General features: G+C 39.5%; 1 protein-coding gene across 1 annotated transcript in view; it reads right to left on the reverse strand.

Moving 5' to 3' along the window:
• DNAJC15 (DnaJ heat shock protein family (Hsp40) member C15) overlaps nucleotides 1-13,624 on the reverse strand; it is a 56,368-nt gene extending 42,744 nt beyond the window's left edge. Inside the window, exon 1 of the mRNA XM_027873766.1 lies at nucleotides 13,526-13,624. Within this exon, the coding sequence (XP_027729567.1) occupies nucleotides 13,526-13,624 (99 nt within the window). The remainder of the gene's footprint in view (nucleotides 1-13,525) is intronic.
• Between the last annotated feature and the right edge of the window lie 537 nt (nucleotides 13,625-14,161).

Genomic DNA, 14,161 nt, shown 5'->3' on the forward strand with positions numbered 1-14,161 from the left:
TGTACTACAGTACTGTCTGTTCTATAACAATAGTAGGGATCCAAATTCATAAGCATCCTGTATTGCAGAAACAAATGGAAAGTCCCCACTATCTTCATCCCTACCCTGTCCCCGCCCCAAAGAGATAAGAAAATTAATCTCCTGCCCCCTGTCTTCTGTTTACTTTTTTTTTTTTTTTGCAAAGGTGGGAAAGCTGTAGCTATGGAAAAATGTACATACTATCTGATTTGGTTGATGATGAATTGTTGGTTAGTTTTGTGGCAATTTTCCCCTTTATCGTTTTTATTCTGTTTCAAGGAATCTTGATTGGGTAGGACAGGTGAGAGGTATAAGGAAAGGTCATGTAAAAACAAAAGATATCAATAAAAACTTTCAAACAACAAGTGGAAATTTCTTATCAATGACTGATTTCAAAGCATCACAAGAATTACTAAAATCAACATTTTTACAGGGATACATTTTACCAAGGCCATTCTATATTTCTTGTAGCCATAAATACCTTTTGCAGACAAAGAATAAAAGCAGATATTGTGCTATTAGGTTTGAAAATATGACTGGCAATTTTGCATTTTGAATCTACTGTGGGGGGAGGAAGTATCAAAATGAAGACAGTCCATGTAAGTGTAAATGAAGGATAATCAAAGAACTTTTATGTCTTTTCTTTAAAGGGGTCACCATACTCACCAAGTCAATATTTGGTGACTATCTACTAGGTATTCACTGTAGAATTACTATTAGGTGATAACAAAAGGAAAAAAACAAAGATCCTGCTTTCAAAGAACTTATTATCTCATTCAGGATACTAAATATGTATTTAAATAGACTCTGGGATACTGATTTGGATATTCCTTCCAGTGATATAAACAGAAACCCATCCATGGCTGCTCATCTTGAGAGACTCTTACCCACGTCTTCCTCTAAGACTCGCACAGAGTCTACCTGTTTTGCGACAGGACTTCCGACTTCCTCTTGACATGGAAAGGGTAACAATGGAGAACTATGTCCTCCAGTCATCCCTAACTGTTGCCATGTGACCAGCCCAACATCTCTTCCAATCTTAAGGTTTCTTGGTGACATCTTTTATTTTTGTTTTTGAAGTTACTCACTGGTTAGACACTGCAGCCTGTTCACATCCATCATGCATCTTTCTATTGCTCTCTGTGCTCTACTTTTTTTATGTTTTTGGAGACTTTTGTATTCCGCATCTCATTGCCATACACTGATAAAAAAAACAAGTATTAAAAAGCTATATTTCTTTCCGCGGAAAGCCTGGTGTAATTAAAATATTTTTACAATTTCCCAAAGCCAGTCCAGCTTGGTCCCCTCCCACTCAGCTTTGGGCCCGACTTGTTGCCCCTAATATAAATACTGCCCCTAATATAAATACTGATGGAAATAGATTGTCCACGTAAGTACATATCCTAATACTGTCAACAGACACTCTTCATTCTCTTGACCCTCTGTGTGAATGGTCAGACCAAACTCTTTTGAGTGGCAACTTATATAATATTTATATAACAACTGAAATTAACAAAGGAGAAAAAATGTATTCCTAATGTTGGGGTCATCCCTAAATCATCTGTCTATGAATGATGAGATTGCTGATTTGTTAGAGCAAATATTAAAATGAATAAAAAGCTACAGTAAGGAATAATGAATGAAATATGGCATATAATTGAAGCAACTCCATCCTGAATTATTTACACTTTTTCTAGTGAAACATGGGAAATGGACAACAGAAATTACAAGGTCAATTAAAATAATTTTATATAGAAATTTAACTTACACAAATCAATTAGCACAAAAAGAAGACCAAGTGAGTCAAGAAAATATAATAGTTAGCAAAAATCTGATATACTTGCCAAGTAGAAAGAGAAATCAAAGGCAATACCAATTTGGAATATGAATTCATTTGCAAACTCTTACAAAGAAGTATGCTGGATGATTATAAATAGTATCATTGTGTAAAACAATGAGAGAGAGAGAGAGAGTGGAGGGTAAACTAATTTAAAGAAAGCTTGACAGATATCCAACTAAGACATCCATCTACAGAGTAGGAACTTAATAAATGTTTCCCTCCTTCCTTCCTCCTTTCCTTCTGCCTCCCCCCAACAGAAGACACATTCAAAGAAAATGATTCACTGTTCTACAAAGCCACAAAAATTTAGTGAGTACAATCAAATGCAATTCAAATAATCCTTAAGTGTAAAGGAGTGGTTCAAATGAGGTAAGGAAACTGAGGTTCAGAGAGAACAAACAACTGAGTCAAAATTCAAATCCAGGTCTTCTAGCTCCAAATCCATTGCTCCTTCCACAAAATGGAGCCACCTGTTTTAAAGGTCTGCAGCCTCATAGAGTTGAGATGGTGTAGATGTCCTGCGGCAGAACTTGGGAGCCTTCGCGATTGATTTTACAATAGTTACTTGTCATCACCGATTTTCTCAATCAACGTATATAATCAGTATAAATATCATGGGTCCTCATACTAGAAAAGGTTGGGAACCACTGGAGTTGAGAAAGACATAATCACATCCAGATATCCGCAGTGGCCGTATCCTCTGGACTGCTTTGTTGTGATGTATGGGTAGAGGAGATGAGTAACATTCTGGAGCAAGAAAGTGAGTTTTTCTCCCCAGAGAAGGAATACATTTGAGAGGAAAAGGGTACGCTCAGTCTATGTTTTCTCATTTAAAAAAAAGAAGAAGAAACATTAAAAGAAAAAAGGACCACAGTATTTGTTTACCATCAACTTAGTGGCTGAGTAACAGAAAGTGAAAAAAATCCAAGGCCAAAATATGTCAGAGAGAAATATTTAACAGTTGGTCTTATTAATGGAGACAGCTCTCAGATTTGATATTGTACTTGATTTACCCTATAAAATACATACCTATGCTTCCCCAGTCCAATCACGTTTCTTAACACAGCCCTCATGCCTCTCACTCACTACCCTGAAATGACACTGCCTGGAGTTAATATATTCTGTCAACCTAAAATGTCCAATCCATGTGAAAATAACTGAAGCTATGGCTGCTCAATGCTGCCTATTTTAGACTAAATGCCCTTTACTAATTTTTATAGCTAAATAATTCTATTTGATTGCTGACATACATGACCCAAATAACTCCAAGCCAAAAAAGAACTTCAAAATTTAATAAGTTAAAGGGAAAGCAAATACATGACACAACCAATTACAAATTTGTTGAGTTGATGCTATTTAACTATGTCCTTAATCTCAAAAAAAGTTCCATAATAAAAATTGCAAAATAAAAGCAACATGTAACAGAATCTTCAATTCATAACACCTGAGAAACAAGTTTGCATCAAACTAAAGGAAAAGAATAAGCCAGATGGTCTCCCTTTTTTTTTTTTATTATCTCGCAGTGATTCAAATCGCATGGGTTAATCATTGGCAAACCATATTCTGCTGAAGTCAGTATTTTCATGCTGTCTTATTATTCTGTTCAATTTCTACAAACAAAGCTTTTTGAATTCAAACAACACAAAGTTGAGAGGAGAAAAAGGAAGGGGAAGGATAAAGTGTTGCTGAATCAGCAAATACTAGTGTGGGAGGATGTTACAAATGTAGATTTTTAAAAATTCATATTCAGAGAATGTGTCTGGTATGACAAAATGTCATTCACTGAACAGAGGACTTACAGGTATCTGCCGCCAAATCTTCACGCCTGTCACAAATTTCACAACTTTTCAGATCTGCATTAACCTTAGCTTTGCTCCACCCTCAAAAGCAAATATACCAGATCCCCATCAAAACACAAATTTCCATGAACACCCTGCATTAACTTAACAGGAAAGCTAAGCATTACTAATCTTCCTTTGATCTGGGCCTTTTACTAGTGCTCTGGCCCGAGAATGGGTTTCATTTCCTAGGCACTGCTACTGGCTTCAAAACCATGCCCCAGCAGCTTTTTCATCCTGGAACTTCCTTCATCACCTGTGACATCCTTGCCTTGGAGCATCCAGGCTTTCTCATTATGCCTTTCCGTGTATTACTATCACTTAGCACAATGCCTGGCAAATAGTGAGCACTTAATAAATGTTTACTGATTGTGTAAGGAATGCTCCCTTTTTCCACTGGCCAGTTCTTCCTGCAGACTTCATTTTGTAGAACCACCTATGCTGACATTCACTCCAGTACTAGCCCTGCCTCGAATTCTGGCCTTCAAAACCTTTTCTCCACTTTATCCTTCATCCTTCCTCCCCAACCCCTCCCCCAGCTTGTCGTGTGATATCTTTCTCCACTAGAATGTACGCTCTTTGAGGGGAGGGACTGTCTCTCTTTTTTTCCTTGTATTTGTATGCTCACAACTTGGCAGGGTACTGGCATATGGTAATCACTTAATGTTTCCTTCCTTCCTCTAGGTAAGACTTAAGTTGCAAAGCTGTTGACCTGCACTGGGGGACAGTGTTTCTTTATCCAGGAGATCCCTATACCAATGAACTCACAGTCCAGTCTCTATTCCTATACCCTTTAAGTCCACCTCACCTTCTTTTAGGCAAGAGACCTAAAAACGGTGTCATTCAGGAAAGACACAATGAAGAAGGAAGCGGGTTGGTCAGGTAACAAGAACAAGGGATACCAGAGAGCACTCAGACAACATAAGAAGATATAGGCCTAGAGGAAGGCCTCTAGAACAACAGAGGTACATCCTCTATGAAAGGTTTGTGGGGCAACATGGACAAGAACCACACGGGATAAGAAGTGATGGATGGGTAATGATCTACATTGATGGAAGGAATAGCCAAATGTAAAACATCATAGATAACTAAAGTAATGGAGTAATAGGCATATGCTAACTTCCATGGTGAGATTAATGAGTGAATAAAAGAGAATCTCTCAGGCTTACCCAAAATCAGTAGCATTTTATGCATAATTTCAAAAAATCTTAAATCCTCATTATGTAAGGTGATTGCCTAAGAATAATCTTTTAAGTACTACTCTATATTTATTCAGTGTGCCACTGATGTCAACATGGTTTCTACTTCCTAATTAAAGCAAGAAGCTTTCACTGATGACATTAAACTAAAATATGAATAAATGTGAAAATAAGGGTTGGCAGAAAATAATACATATAATTGCAAAGTCCCTAGCCTGTTATAAATTGATGAACACATTCAAGATGTTGTGGTAAAAGCAAGAGTACTAGATAATATAAGGGTTGGTCAAAGAAAGTATCTCTTAATTTTCATAATCTTTGAGTGAGGAATCTTAAAGCTACAAGGAACCTCAGAGAAGATTTGGTACAACCAAGCCCTGACCCATAATCTCTTACAACAAATGTCATTCAGGCTGTGCTCAAAAACTTCCGACTAAGGGAAAACCTCAAATTCCATCCCACTTTTTCCAAGGAATCCATAAAGACAGATCAGCTCAGAGGTGGTGCTACATATGAGCTAAGAAGGAGACCTGGCGGAAGGGTCATTGTAGAAGGTTCTCTGAAGTTACTGGGTCAGTGGGCTGCTTCAACCTCAAATGCCAATAAAATATGTTAAGCACCATCAAAAAGTGATGTATTTACCAAACTGTGTTCCTCTGAATCTTTGTAGTAATAATAATGATAATAGCTGTCTTTACAACATCCTACTTCAATGCTACTATTCAAAATACATGAGGTGTTTAATGGGAAATGTATTCCAAGTTTTAATAAACAAAGAAATAAACTTTTAGGACACAACCCAATTTTAAGTTTGGGGCTGCCTGTATTTAGTTGAGGAATTTGTTTACCATCAAGAAGTGAGACCAAGGAAAGAAAATGTAACAAAAAATCCCTATAAACACAAAAAGTATTTTTAAATTTGGGCTCCACTGATATTATTATGTAAAGATTCAAAGAAAAGGTTGAAAAAAAAATGACTGCTATAAAGCTAGATAACTTCTGTGAATTTCAATGACCTAATGGGACATTCTTCACCATCAAGGACGAGCTATAAATGAAAACTGTTTACCAGGAAAATTCTTTTCCTCTAAGATAAGAATTTTATCACTAATTTCTCAATTATTTAGTAGCAGTCAATTCAACAAGCATTTATTACACATTTATACTATGGTCAAAGTTGGACATAGGGATCATCATTCAATTCCCATAATCCCAGTGTAATTAAAATATGTATTATAACATTATAGGAGAGATGGATTTACACACGAGTTAGGTTCTAAAGTCAGAATATAAGGCAAATAAATTGAAAATTGCTGTACAGAAAAATTATCCTTGAAAATCCCTTAAACTTTTCATAAAGGAGGTTCCATAGCTAGAAAGGGGCTGGGTCTCTTTAAAGGAAAGCATTCACAACAAATGAAAATAAAATTTATTTTTTACAACATTGAAGAAGGCTATTAAATGAGAGGAGAGTCATTAGGACTTCTCAAACAGAAGAAAAAGGTAAAGACCCAGCAGGCAGAAAACCTGGTGATTAGAGGAAAACATAGTTTTGAAATCCAACTATATTAGAGGATGAGCTCACCATCACAAAACTATTTTTTTCCTTCTGCTTCACAATGAGACAAGAAAGACCAACAAGAAGTCCAAGGAATTTTAAAGGCCTTCTAGCTAACCAAAGAGGTCACCTAAAGTTGCCCTTAAGCAGCCTAAGCAGAATGAAGGTGTCTGAGTGAGAGCAGAGAAAATTCTAGAATCCCATTCAGTGTAGATACTCGTACAAAGAAAAGGATGACCTGAAAGAAAAGCAGATTCACTGCTCCCATTTCATGCTCACTCCAGGGTATGTGTCCCCTAAGTAGAATGACTACATTTAAACAGCTGTTTTCCCTCTCTTTCCCTCTTTTTGTAACTTATAGACATCAATTAATAAGTACCTATTAACTAATTAATCAATTATTTAAGCACCTAAGTGCTAACAGGTACTAATCTATTTCTCTGATGAAGTTAGAAGAATTTCAATGTTTCCTAAATTTTACACCATAGTGTGGGCAGCAGTTAGAGCACTGGGCTTGGAGTCAGGAAGACCTGAGTTCAAATCTGGCCTTAGACACTGTACCACCTGAGCCCAGAAGAAAAAGGACATGTCTATAATGTCATTTTTTTTTTTCCTGTGGGCCCAGGTCCCAATTTCCTACACTTTCCACAATCATTGCATTCAAGTGGCTGTATGCTTCTGCACCCCTTATGGGCCAGATGCTGCACACTACAGTATTTGTTATTTATATATTTTGCCAGCTCTGGCCAATTCAAGAGCATACTATCTGAGTATTCTGCCTCAATTCAATTCTATTAACATTTATTAAACACCAACACATATATGTATTTAGATAGATATTAGTGTGTGTGTGTATGTGTGTCTGTTGTGTATACACATATACATACATGACATAGTGGGGAATAGGGAGGAAATATCAGCTAGGAAGTCAAGAAAGGCTTTGTTGTCAAGTGGTGCTTAAGCTGAGTTTTGAGGGAGAGTGGGGATCCTAAGAGATGAGGCAAGAAGAAAGTGCATTCTGGGCATGGGAGCACCCTGTATTAAGGTACAGAAAAGTGAGAGAGTGTCATATAAAGCAAGAGGGCCAGATTAGCTAGACCAGAGGTGTCAAATTCCTCTTATTGTTTTGGTGTTGAGTCGTCTTTTCAGTTGTGTCCGTCTCTTCATGACCCCATTTGGGGTTTTCTTGGCAAAGATACTGGAATGGTTTGCCATTTCCTTTTCTAGCTCATTTTGCAGATGAGGAAACTGAGGAAAACAGGGTAAAGTGACCTGCCGAGGTACACACAACTAGTGAGTATCTGTGGCAGATTTGAACTCAGGAAGGTGAGTCTTCCAAACTCCAGACCTGGTACTCTATCCTCTGTGAAACCTTATTGTCCTGGTGACCCACAAAACACCTGAGTGCCACTGAATCAGATTAAAATGTAACTGAAAAATGTGTAACAGAAGAAATAAAAATACAATAAAACATAGATGTTAATTAAGTGAAGTTCAGGAGATGGGTGGATTATGCGGGAAAACAATGAGTTCTGTTTTTGGACATGTTAAGTTTGAGATGTCTATTGGGCATGCAGGCAGACACAGTCAATAGGCAGCAGGTAATTCAGGACTGGAGAGATCACAGTGTCAGAAAGTAGAGAGAAAAGAGAACAGGGTACAGGACAGAATCGTGGGGTACATGCCCAATTTGGGAATATGAGATGGATGAAGATCCAGCAAAGAAGAGTAAGAAGTTGGACAGGGAGGATACATTCAGTTTCTCTTCTCTAAATCGGGTAGTATTTAGCCTGAACTATGCAATTTAAAACTTGATGGTTTATTATCTTGTATTGTTCTCTAGCTATCTCATACAAATAAGTATATGAACATCATCATATCAATTCTGTCTTATATTTCTTTTGTATCCCCAAGGGCACAAGGCTGGAAACAAAAGTAGATATAGTTAATATTTGTAAAGTGCTTTGCAAAACTATATAAATACTGGATATTGTTGTTGTTGTTACTGTTGATGATAATAAATACCTTTGATTAACTAATTTAGTATAAAAGTATTTCTCCCAATCTAGAAAGACACTGGTTTACCCCACCCCCATAGCCATGAAGTATGCAAAGAAGAGGTGAACCACCAGGGGCAATTTAAAATATATATATTTACCCATTGCTTTCTGAAACAGTATTTCACAAATAGTCTCCAAGTGTGCAAAACAATTCTTGCAAATTTCTTTGGAGGGGGTAAATGGGGAAGCATCCATTCATGAATGAACCCTATTAATCATAAAGTATATAATTAACTCTTATGTCAACTATTTTCGAGTGATGTTCATTTCATACTATGGTAATAACAGAAGAGCAGCAGGAGTTAAATTTTTCATACCGTACTGCAAAGACAGAGGCTACTCTTCCACATGAACTTAAATCTGTTGCTTTAAAAGAAAAGATCACCCTCATATATTCCTTTTATAATATGGAATTAAACCTACTTTTCCAAGAAAATCAGATATACTGATAAAGGCTGAAAATAAAATCAGATTACATAGTTTTCACCACAAAATGCCACATTACCCAAAAAAAACGAGTAGGTATTATTGCCTACATTTTAAACATTTCCTCAACTGATTAATGAGTTTTAATTCATAATCCTAAAGGGAAGTTAAACTGAAAAAAAAGATTTAAATAATTTAGGATTTTAAAATTTTAAAAAACCACATATTTCACACATTAAATAAGTTGCAACTTTCCTGTAATTGTTATGACAAAACTATTTCTCCAAATAGGTCTAAAAAAAGTTCATAATTTTTTTTCTTAACCCTTTCTTCAACCTAGTCATATAACAGAAAGTACCTTTAATGTGGAGTCAAAAGACCTAGCCTCTAATTGTTAGAAAAGTCACTTAATTGATCTATACTTCAGTTTTCTCATTTATAAAATGAAATCACAGATCTAGAGTGATTTAGACCTTAGAGGTATATCTCTGTAAATAATTTTCTTAGTTTATATTTTAATGAAATGAATTAAGAATTATTACAATTTTATAACAAATAAATCTTAAGCATAAAAAAAACCCCAACAACTAAATTAAAATGACAGTGCCCTATTTGCTGCCAAGGGATTATAGGATCATATAGTATGGTCCCTTCAAGGTCTATACTCTAGACCAACGATCCCATTTTACATTTGAGGAAAATAAGGCCTAATAAAGTTAAGTAATTTGCTTATGGTCACACAAGAAATAAGTGGAAGAACTAGGATATGAACAGAGGCCCAATGACTAATTTAACACTCTTAAAACTGTACCATACTATCTCCCAAATGTAAAGGGGAAAACATGGTGGCAGGCTGCCCTCTGAATTCTAATCTAATCTCTACATCCCAATGGAACCAAAGGTTGGGGGGAGTAGTAAGTTTGATTAGATATTTGGCAGTCCATCACCTCTGCCTGGACCAGCCTCAGACCATTTAAGCCAAGAAATTCCTATAAGCCCCATGTCCACAGGCCAGCCAGCATGAGCTTCCGCAACATCCTGGGTGGCAGCACTGGTGGTAGCCATATGACCATTTTCAGAGTATACCACCATAAGTGATTACCTCCTCCCTTCAGGAGGTAGAGGTTCTTTCCCCCTTTGACCAGAACACAGATCAAAAGCATGGAAAGAGTACCAGATTTGGAGTTAGAGGTCCTGGGTTTGAATTCCAGGCTCTGCCACTTACTGCCCATGTGACTACAGACTAGTCACTTAATATCTACGAGCCTGTATCCTCATCAGCAAAATGAGATGAGGGGAAGGGCGTAAGGCTAGACGGCCTCAAAGGTTCTTTCTAGTTCAATCTATGATCCTTGACTTTATAGAAATGGAAGGAAGTGATGACTGCCTGGAGTCACTCTGCCAGCAGTACCTTACCATTGGCTTCCACTGTCACAAGTCCATGGAATAGAATGGTCTTCTGCCCTGCTCCCCTTGGAGTATGATGATTACATTTTATGTTAGTTTCCCCTCTATGTACGATTTGAACTTTGTTTTCATTGCAGGGAAACGGGGATGTATCATTATGAGCTGAACACAAAAACTATACACAAATATTGAATACCAAAAAGTTCAATGACTTTGGCTCATCACCTCTCTTAGGTCAGGTTCACTCTTTGGACTCCTCATTGGGTATGCTCCACGCTGTGGGACATTCAGAACTGAATGGTCTCTGAAGTCTGTTTCAGCTCTCAGGCCAACACGGCGGTAATCTTTCCATTTCTCCTAAGTGCCTTACTTTCTCTTGAGCCCACTTCCACTTCACCAACTCTCTCATCTGTGTTTTAGGGCTCAGCCTCTTCCTCTTCTGCTTCCCACAACTGTAATAACAATTCAAGTTTGTCCAGCACCTTACTTATTGTTCTAAAGGGCATTTACAAACCTTACCTCATTTGATCATCAGAATGCAAGGCTACGGTGATGACCAACTACTTCTCCCACCTATTTGGAATTAATGACCACATCCAGATCTACAGCACCTTAAAGTTTACAAAGGACTTTCCTTACAACTACCTGGGAAGCGAATACTGCACCATTACCCTTCTGATGTTTAAAAAAAGAAAAATGAGGTTCAGAAAGGTTAACTTTCCTAGATTCACATGACCAAAGAAGGATGAAGGCATTGTGTTCGGTTAAGAGAAACAAAAATGGGCCTTCAGCCTCACTCTATGGGAGGAGAGGAAAGAGTAGTAAGAACTGAAAAAAGTAAATACAAGTGAGTGAGTGAGGATAGCACTCACAATGGGTGGGGTCAGGAAAGACCTTCCCAATGAGGCAGCCCTAGAGTTTTCCAAATAAGGTAGGAGGAAGGAAGGGCAATCATGAAAAGGCACAAGAAGGACACATCTAAGGTCATATAGGCAGAAACAGCCAGTTTGGCAATAATAGAACGAATGCATGAAGGGCTTTAAAGGGGACACAGAAAAGTGTGCATTAGGGAGCCACTAGTGAACAGGGGAGTGATAGACCTGGGCTTTGGAAATATCAGTCTGGCAGCTGGCTGAAGGTGTGACTGAGGAGGGGACTAATTAGGAGGCTATAGCAATAGTCCAAGTGAGAGGTGATGAAGGCTGGAATTAGGGTGGTTTGGAATGAGTGGAGATAAGCCGAACATGCCGGGCAAGATTTAGCTCCAGGGCTCCTTTACCCTAAAGTTCAGAACAAATTCCACGACACCAAGCCTCACAGTATGTCATATGAACTTTAAATAAAATTGATGATGCAGGTAAATGCCAATTAAAATTAATTACTATAACTGGTCCTAGCAACTTAATTCCAAGATATTATATTTTATAGAAACAAAATATAAAGTTCTGTTTGTAAAGGTAAAGGGGAACAGAAAAGGGGGGAAAGGGAGGGGAAGATCAAAAGAACTTTGGATATCATCTAGTCCAATGCCTCATTTAGCAGATGCGGAAACCACGTTCCAGAGAGTCTGTGTAATTTACCCAAGCTCATACATAGTGGGCAAATCTCTCTCCAACCTGATGCCTCCTGTCCATTTACACTCTCACTGTTTACACTCTCAAGCCCTCAATGACCTCTCAACAGAACAATTACAATGGTCTCTTGATTCATCTTCCTGCCTCCAGTCTATGCCTTCTTCAATACATCCTTTGTACAACTGCCAAAATATTTCTAATACAGGCATGACCTCCTGAAAATCCTTCAATGTCTCCCAGCCACCTTTTGAAATATAAACTCCTTGCCCTGACATTTAAGGTCCACCACAATCTGCTATTACACACCTTACCCACCACGACTTCATGGAAAGGCTCCTACGGGGCAAGCATTTCTTGAGTTCACTTTCACAATCAACTGTTTAGGAGTGCACAAGTTACACTATTTGTGTTTGATTTTTTCCCCCCTGACTTGTAGCCAGCTTGTGTAAGAACACTTGTAGAATGAGAAAGTTTAAAAAAAAAAAAGGAAAAAAAGAAAAAAAGAACAATACTCACACTATCAAATCTGTTATAGAGTGTATAATTGTATTAACACTGAAGCCTGACTGGCTACTTTTTTTTTTAACATATTGTTAAGTAATATTAAAATCACGTCTTTCTTTTTGAAAGATGGAATACATCAGCATGGAAAAAAAAAAAAACAAAAAACCCTGCCCAAGGTCTGCTGAAATCCTACTCCTTACAGGCCCCCCCTTTGAGCATCATTTCTTCCACAAGGACTTCCCCTTTGCCTCCCTCAGGAGCAGCGATCTCGACCTCAACATTTTCTTCCAGCATTTCTTTCCAGAATCTATCGTTTACCCTTATCACCTTCCACCACGTTATAATTATTGGGTATAGAGTGCATCCCCACTATGAGATCAGAGACTCCTTGGGGGCCCGGGCTGTGCAAATGGTCATGAATGTATCCTGAGTACCTAGGACCACACCTTGCACACGCAGTGCAAAGAAATGCTCGTTGGATTGGCAACAGCTTTAGACAACTGTTAAGGGCTAGTGTCTGTCTGAGAGCAAGGGGATGGGGAAACTGAGGCCTCAAGGCCACGAGTGGCCCTCTAGGTCCTCGAGTGCGGCCCTTTGAATCTAAACTTACTGAACAGATCTATTAAGTTTGGAGTCGGTCAAAGGGCCGCACTCGAGGACCTGGAGGGCCACACGTGGCTTCAAGGCCTCAGGTTCCCCACCCGTGGGCCAGAGTATAGGGGTATGGATTTTTCTTTCATTTCATCCCACACAACAACCCTGGGAGGTAGTTGCTATTATTATTCCCATTTTACAGCTGAGGAAACTGAGGCAACAAGAGTTAAGCAACTTGTCCAGGGTCACACGGCTACTAAGAATAAAGTAGATCTGAATAGAAGATCATGCGGACCGAGGCGGGGGGGAGTGGAGGAAACACAGGTTCGACAGCGGGTGGGAGGGAAAGGGCCCAAAGAGAGGGGGATATGGGGGAGGGGACGAGAGTGGGGAGGGCCCGGGCCCGGAGACTCCCCGCGGGTCCGAAGCGCTCCCGGCCCCACGTCCCGGGGCCCTCGCTCGGTGCCCTCGGCGGTGCGGGGCGCCCTCGCCCTCGTCGGAACTCACCAGCCCCTGGTCGAAGTCGGACTCAGGCCGCTGGGCGGCTGGGGGCGCGTACTCGGCATAGCGCACGCTCTCGCCGGGCCCGACGCCCCTGGCAGCCATGGCAATGCGGGCGGGGAGGGGCGGGGCCGACGTCACGGGGCACGCCGCTACGGGGCGGCCACGGGGACACACTTCTCCGAAGCGCGTTTCAGGTTTGGGCTTAAATTTCATTCCCTTCCAGTAGGATTAATTCAACGTCCACTGCTTTAACGACGGATGGACGAGGAGTGGACGGCAGATTGGAAAGGGAGGCGCGATTCTGGGATCTTCGGAATGGAATGGATGAGCGTGAACCTCGGTTGGCCCTGGACCACAGAGCTATGTTCATTTCCAAGAATCTTCGAGGGCTCTGGGTCATCACGGGGTCAAGTTCAAGTCCAAAGTGGGGGAGGGAGGAGCTCTGGCCTGGACAGCCAAAGTACCCCTGCGGACAGACTTCGCTCGCGCAAGGCCTCTATTTTCTCACTTGTAAAATGGGGAAAGAAGGTGGATTAGTTGACCTAATGAAGCCCCTTCCAGCCCCTTCAGGCTGTCCCTGATGAAAAAAAATTTACTCATGATACATTTTTAAGTTTAATCTGCATTATTAACATGTTT

The sequence above is a fragment of the Vombatus ursinus genome, unplaced genomic scaffold, assembly GCF_900497805.2.
Source record: "Vombatus ursinus unplaced genomic scaffold, bare-nosed wombat genome assembly UNPS02014802.1, whole genome shotgun sequence".
Taxonomy (NCBI): Eukaryota; Metazoa; Chordata; class Mammalia; order Diprotodontia; family Vombatidae; genus Vombatus; species Vombatus ursinus.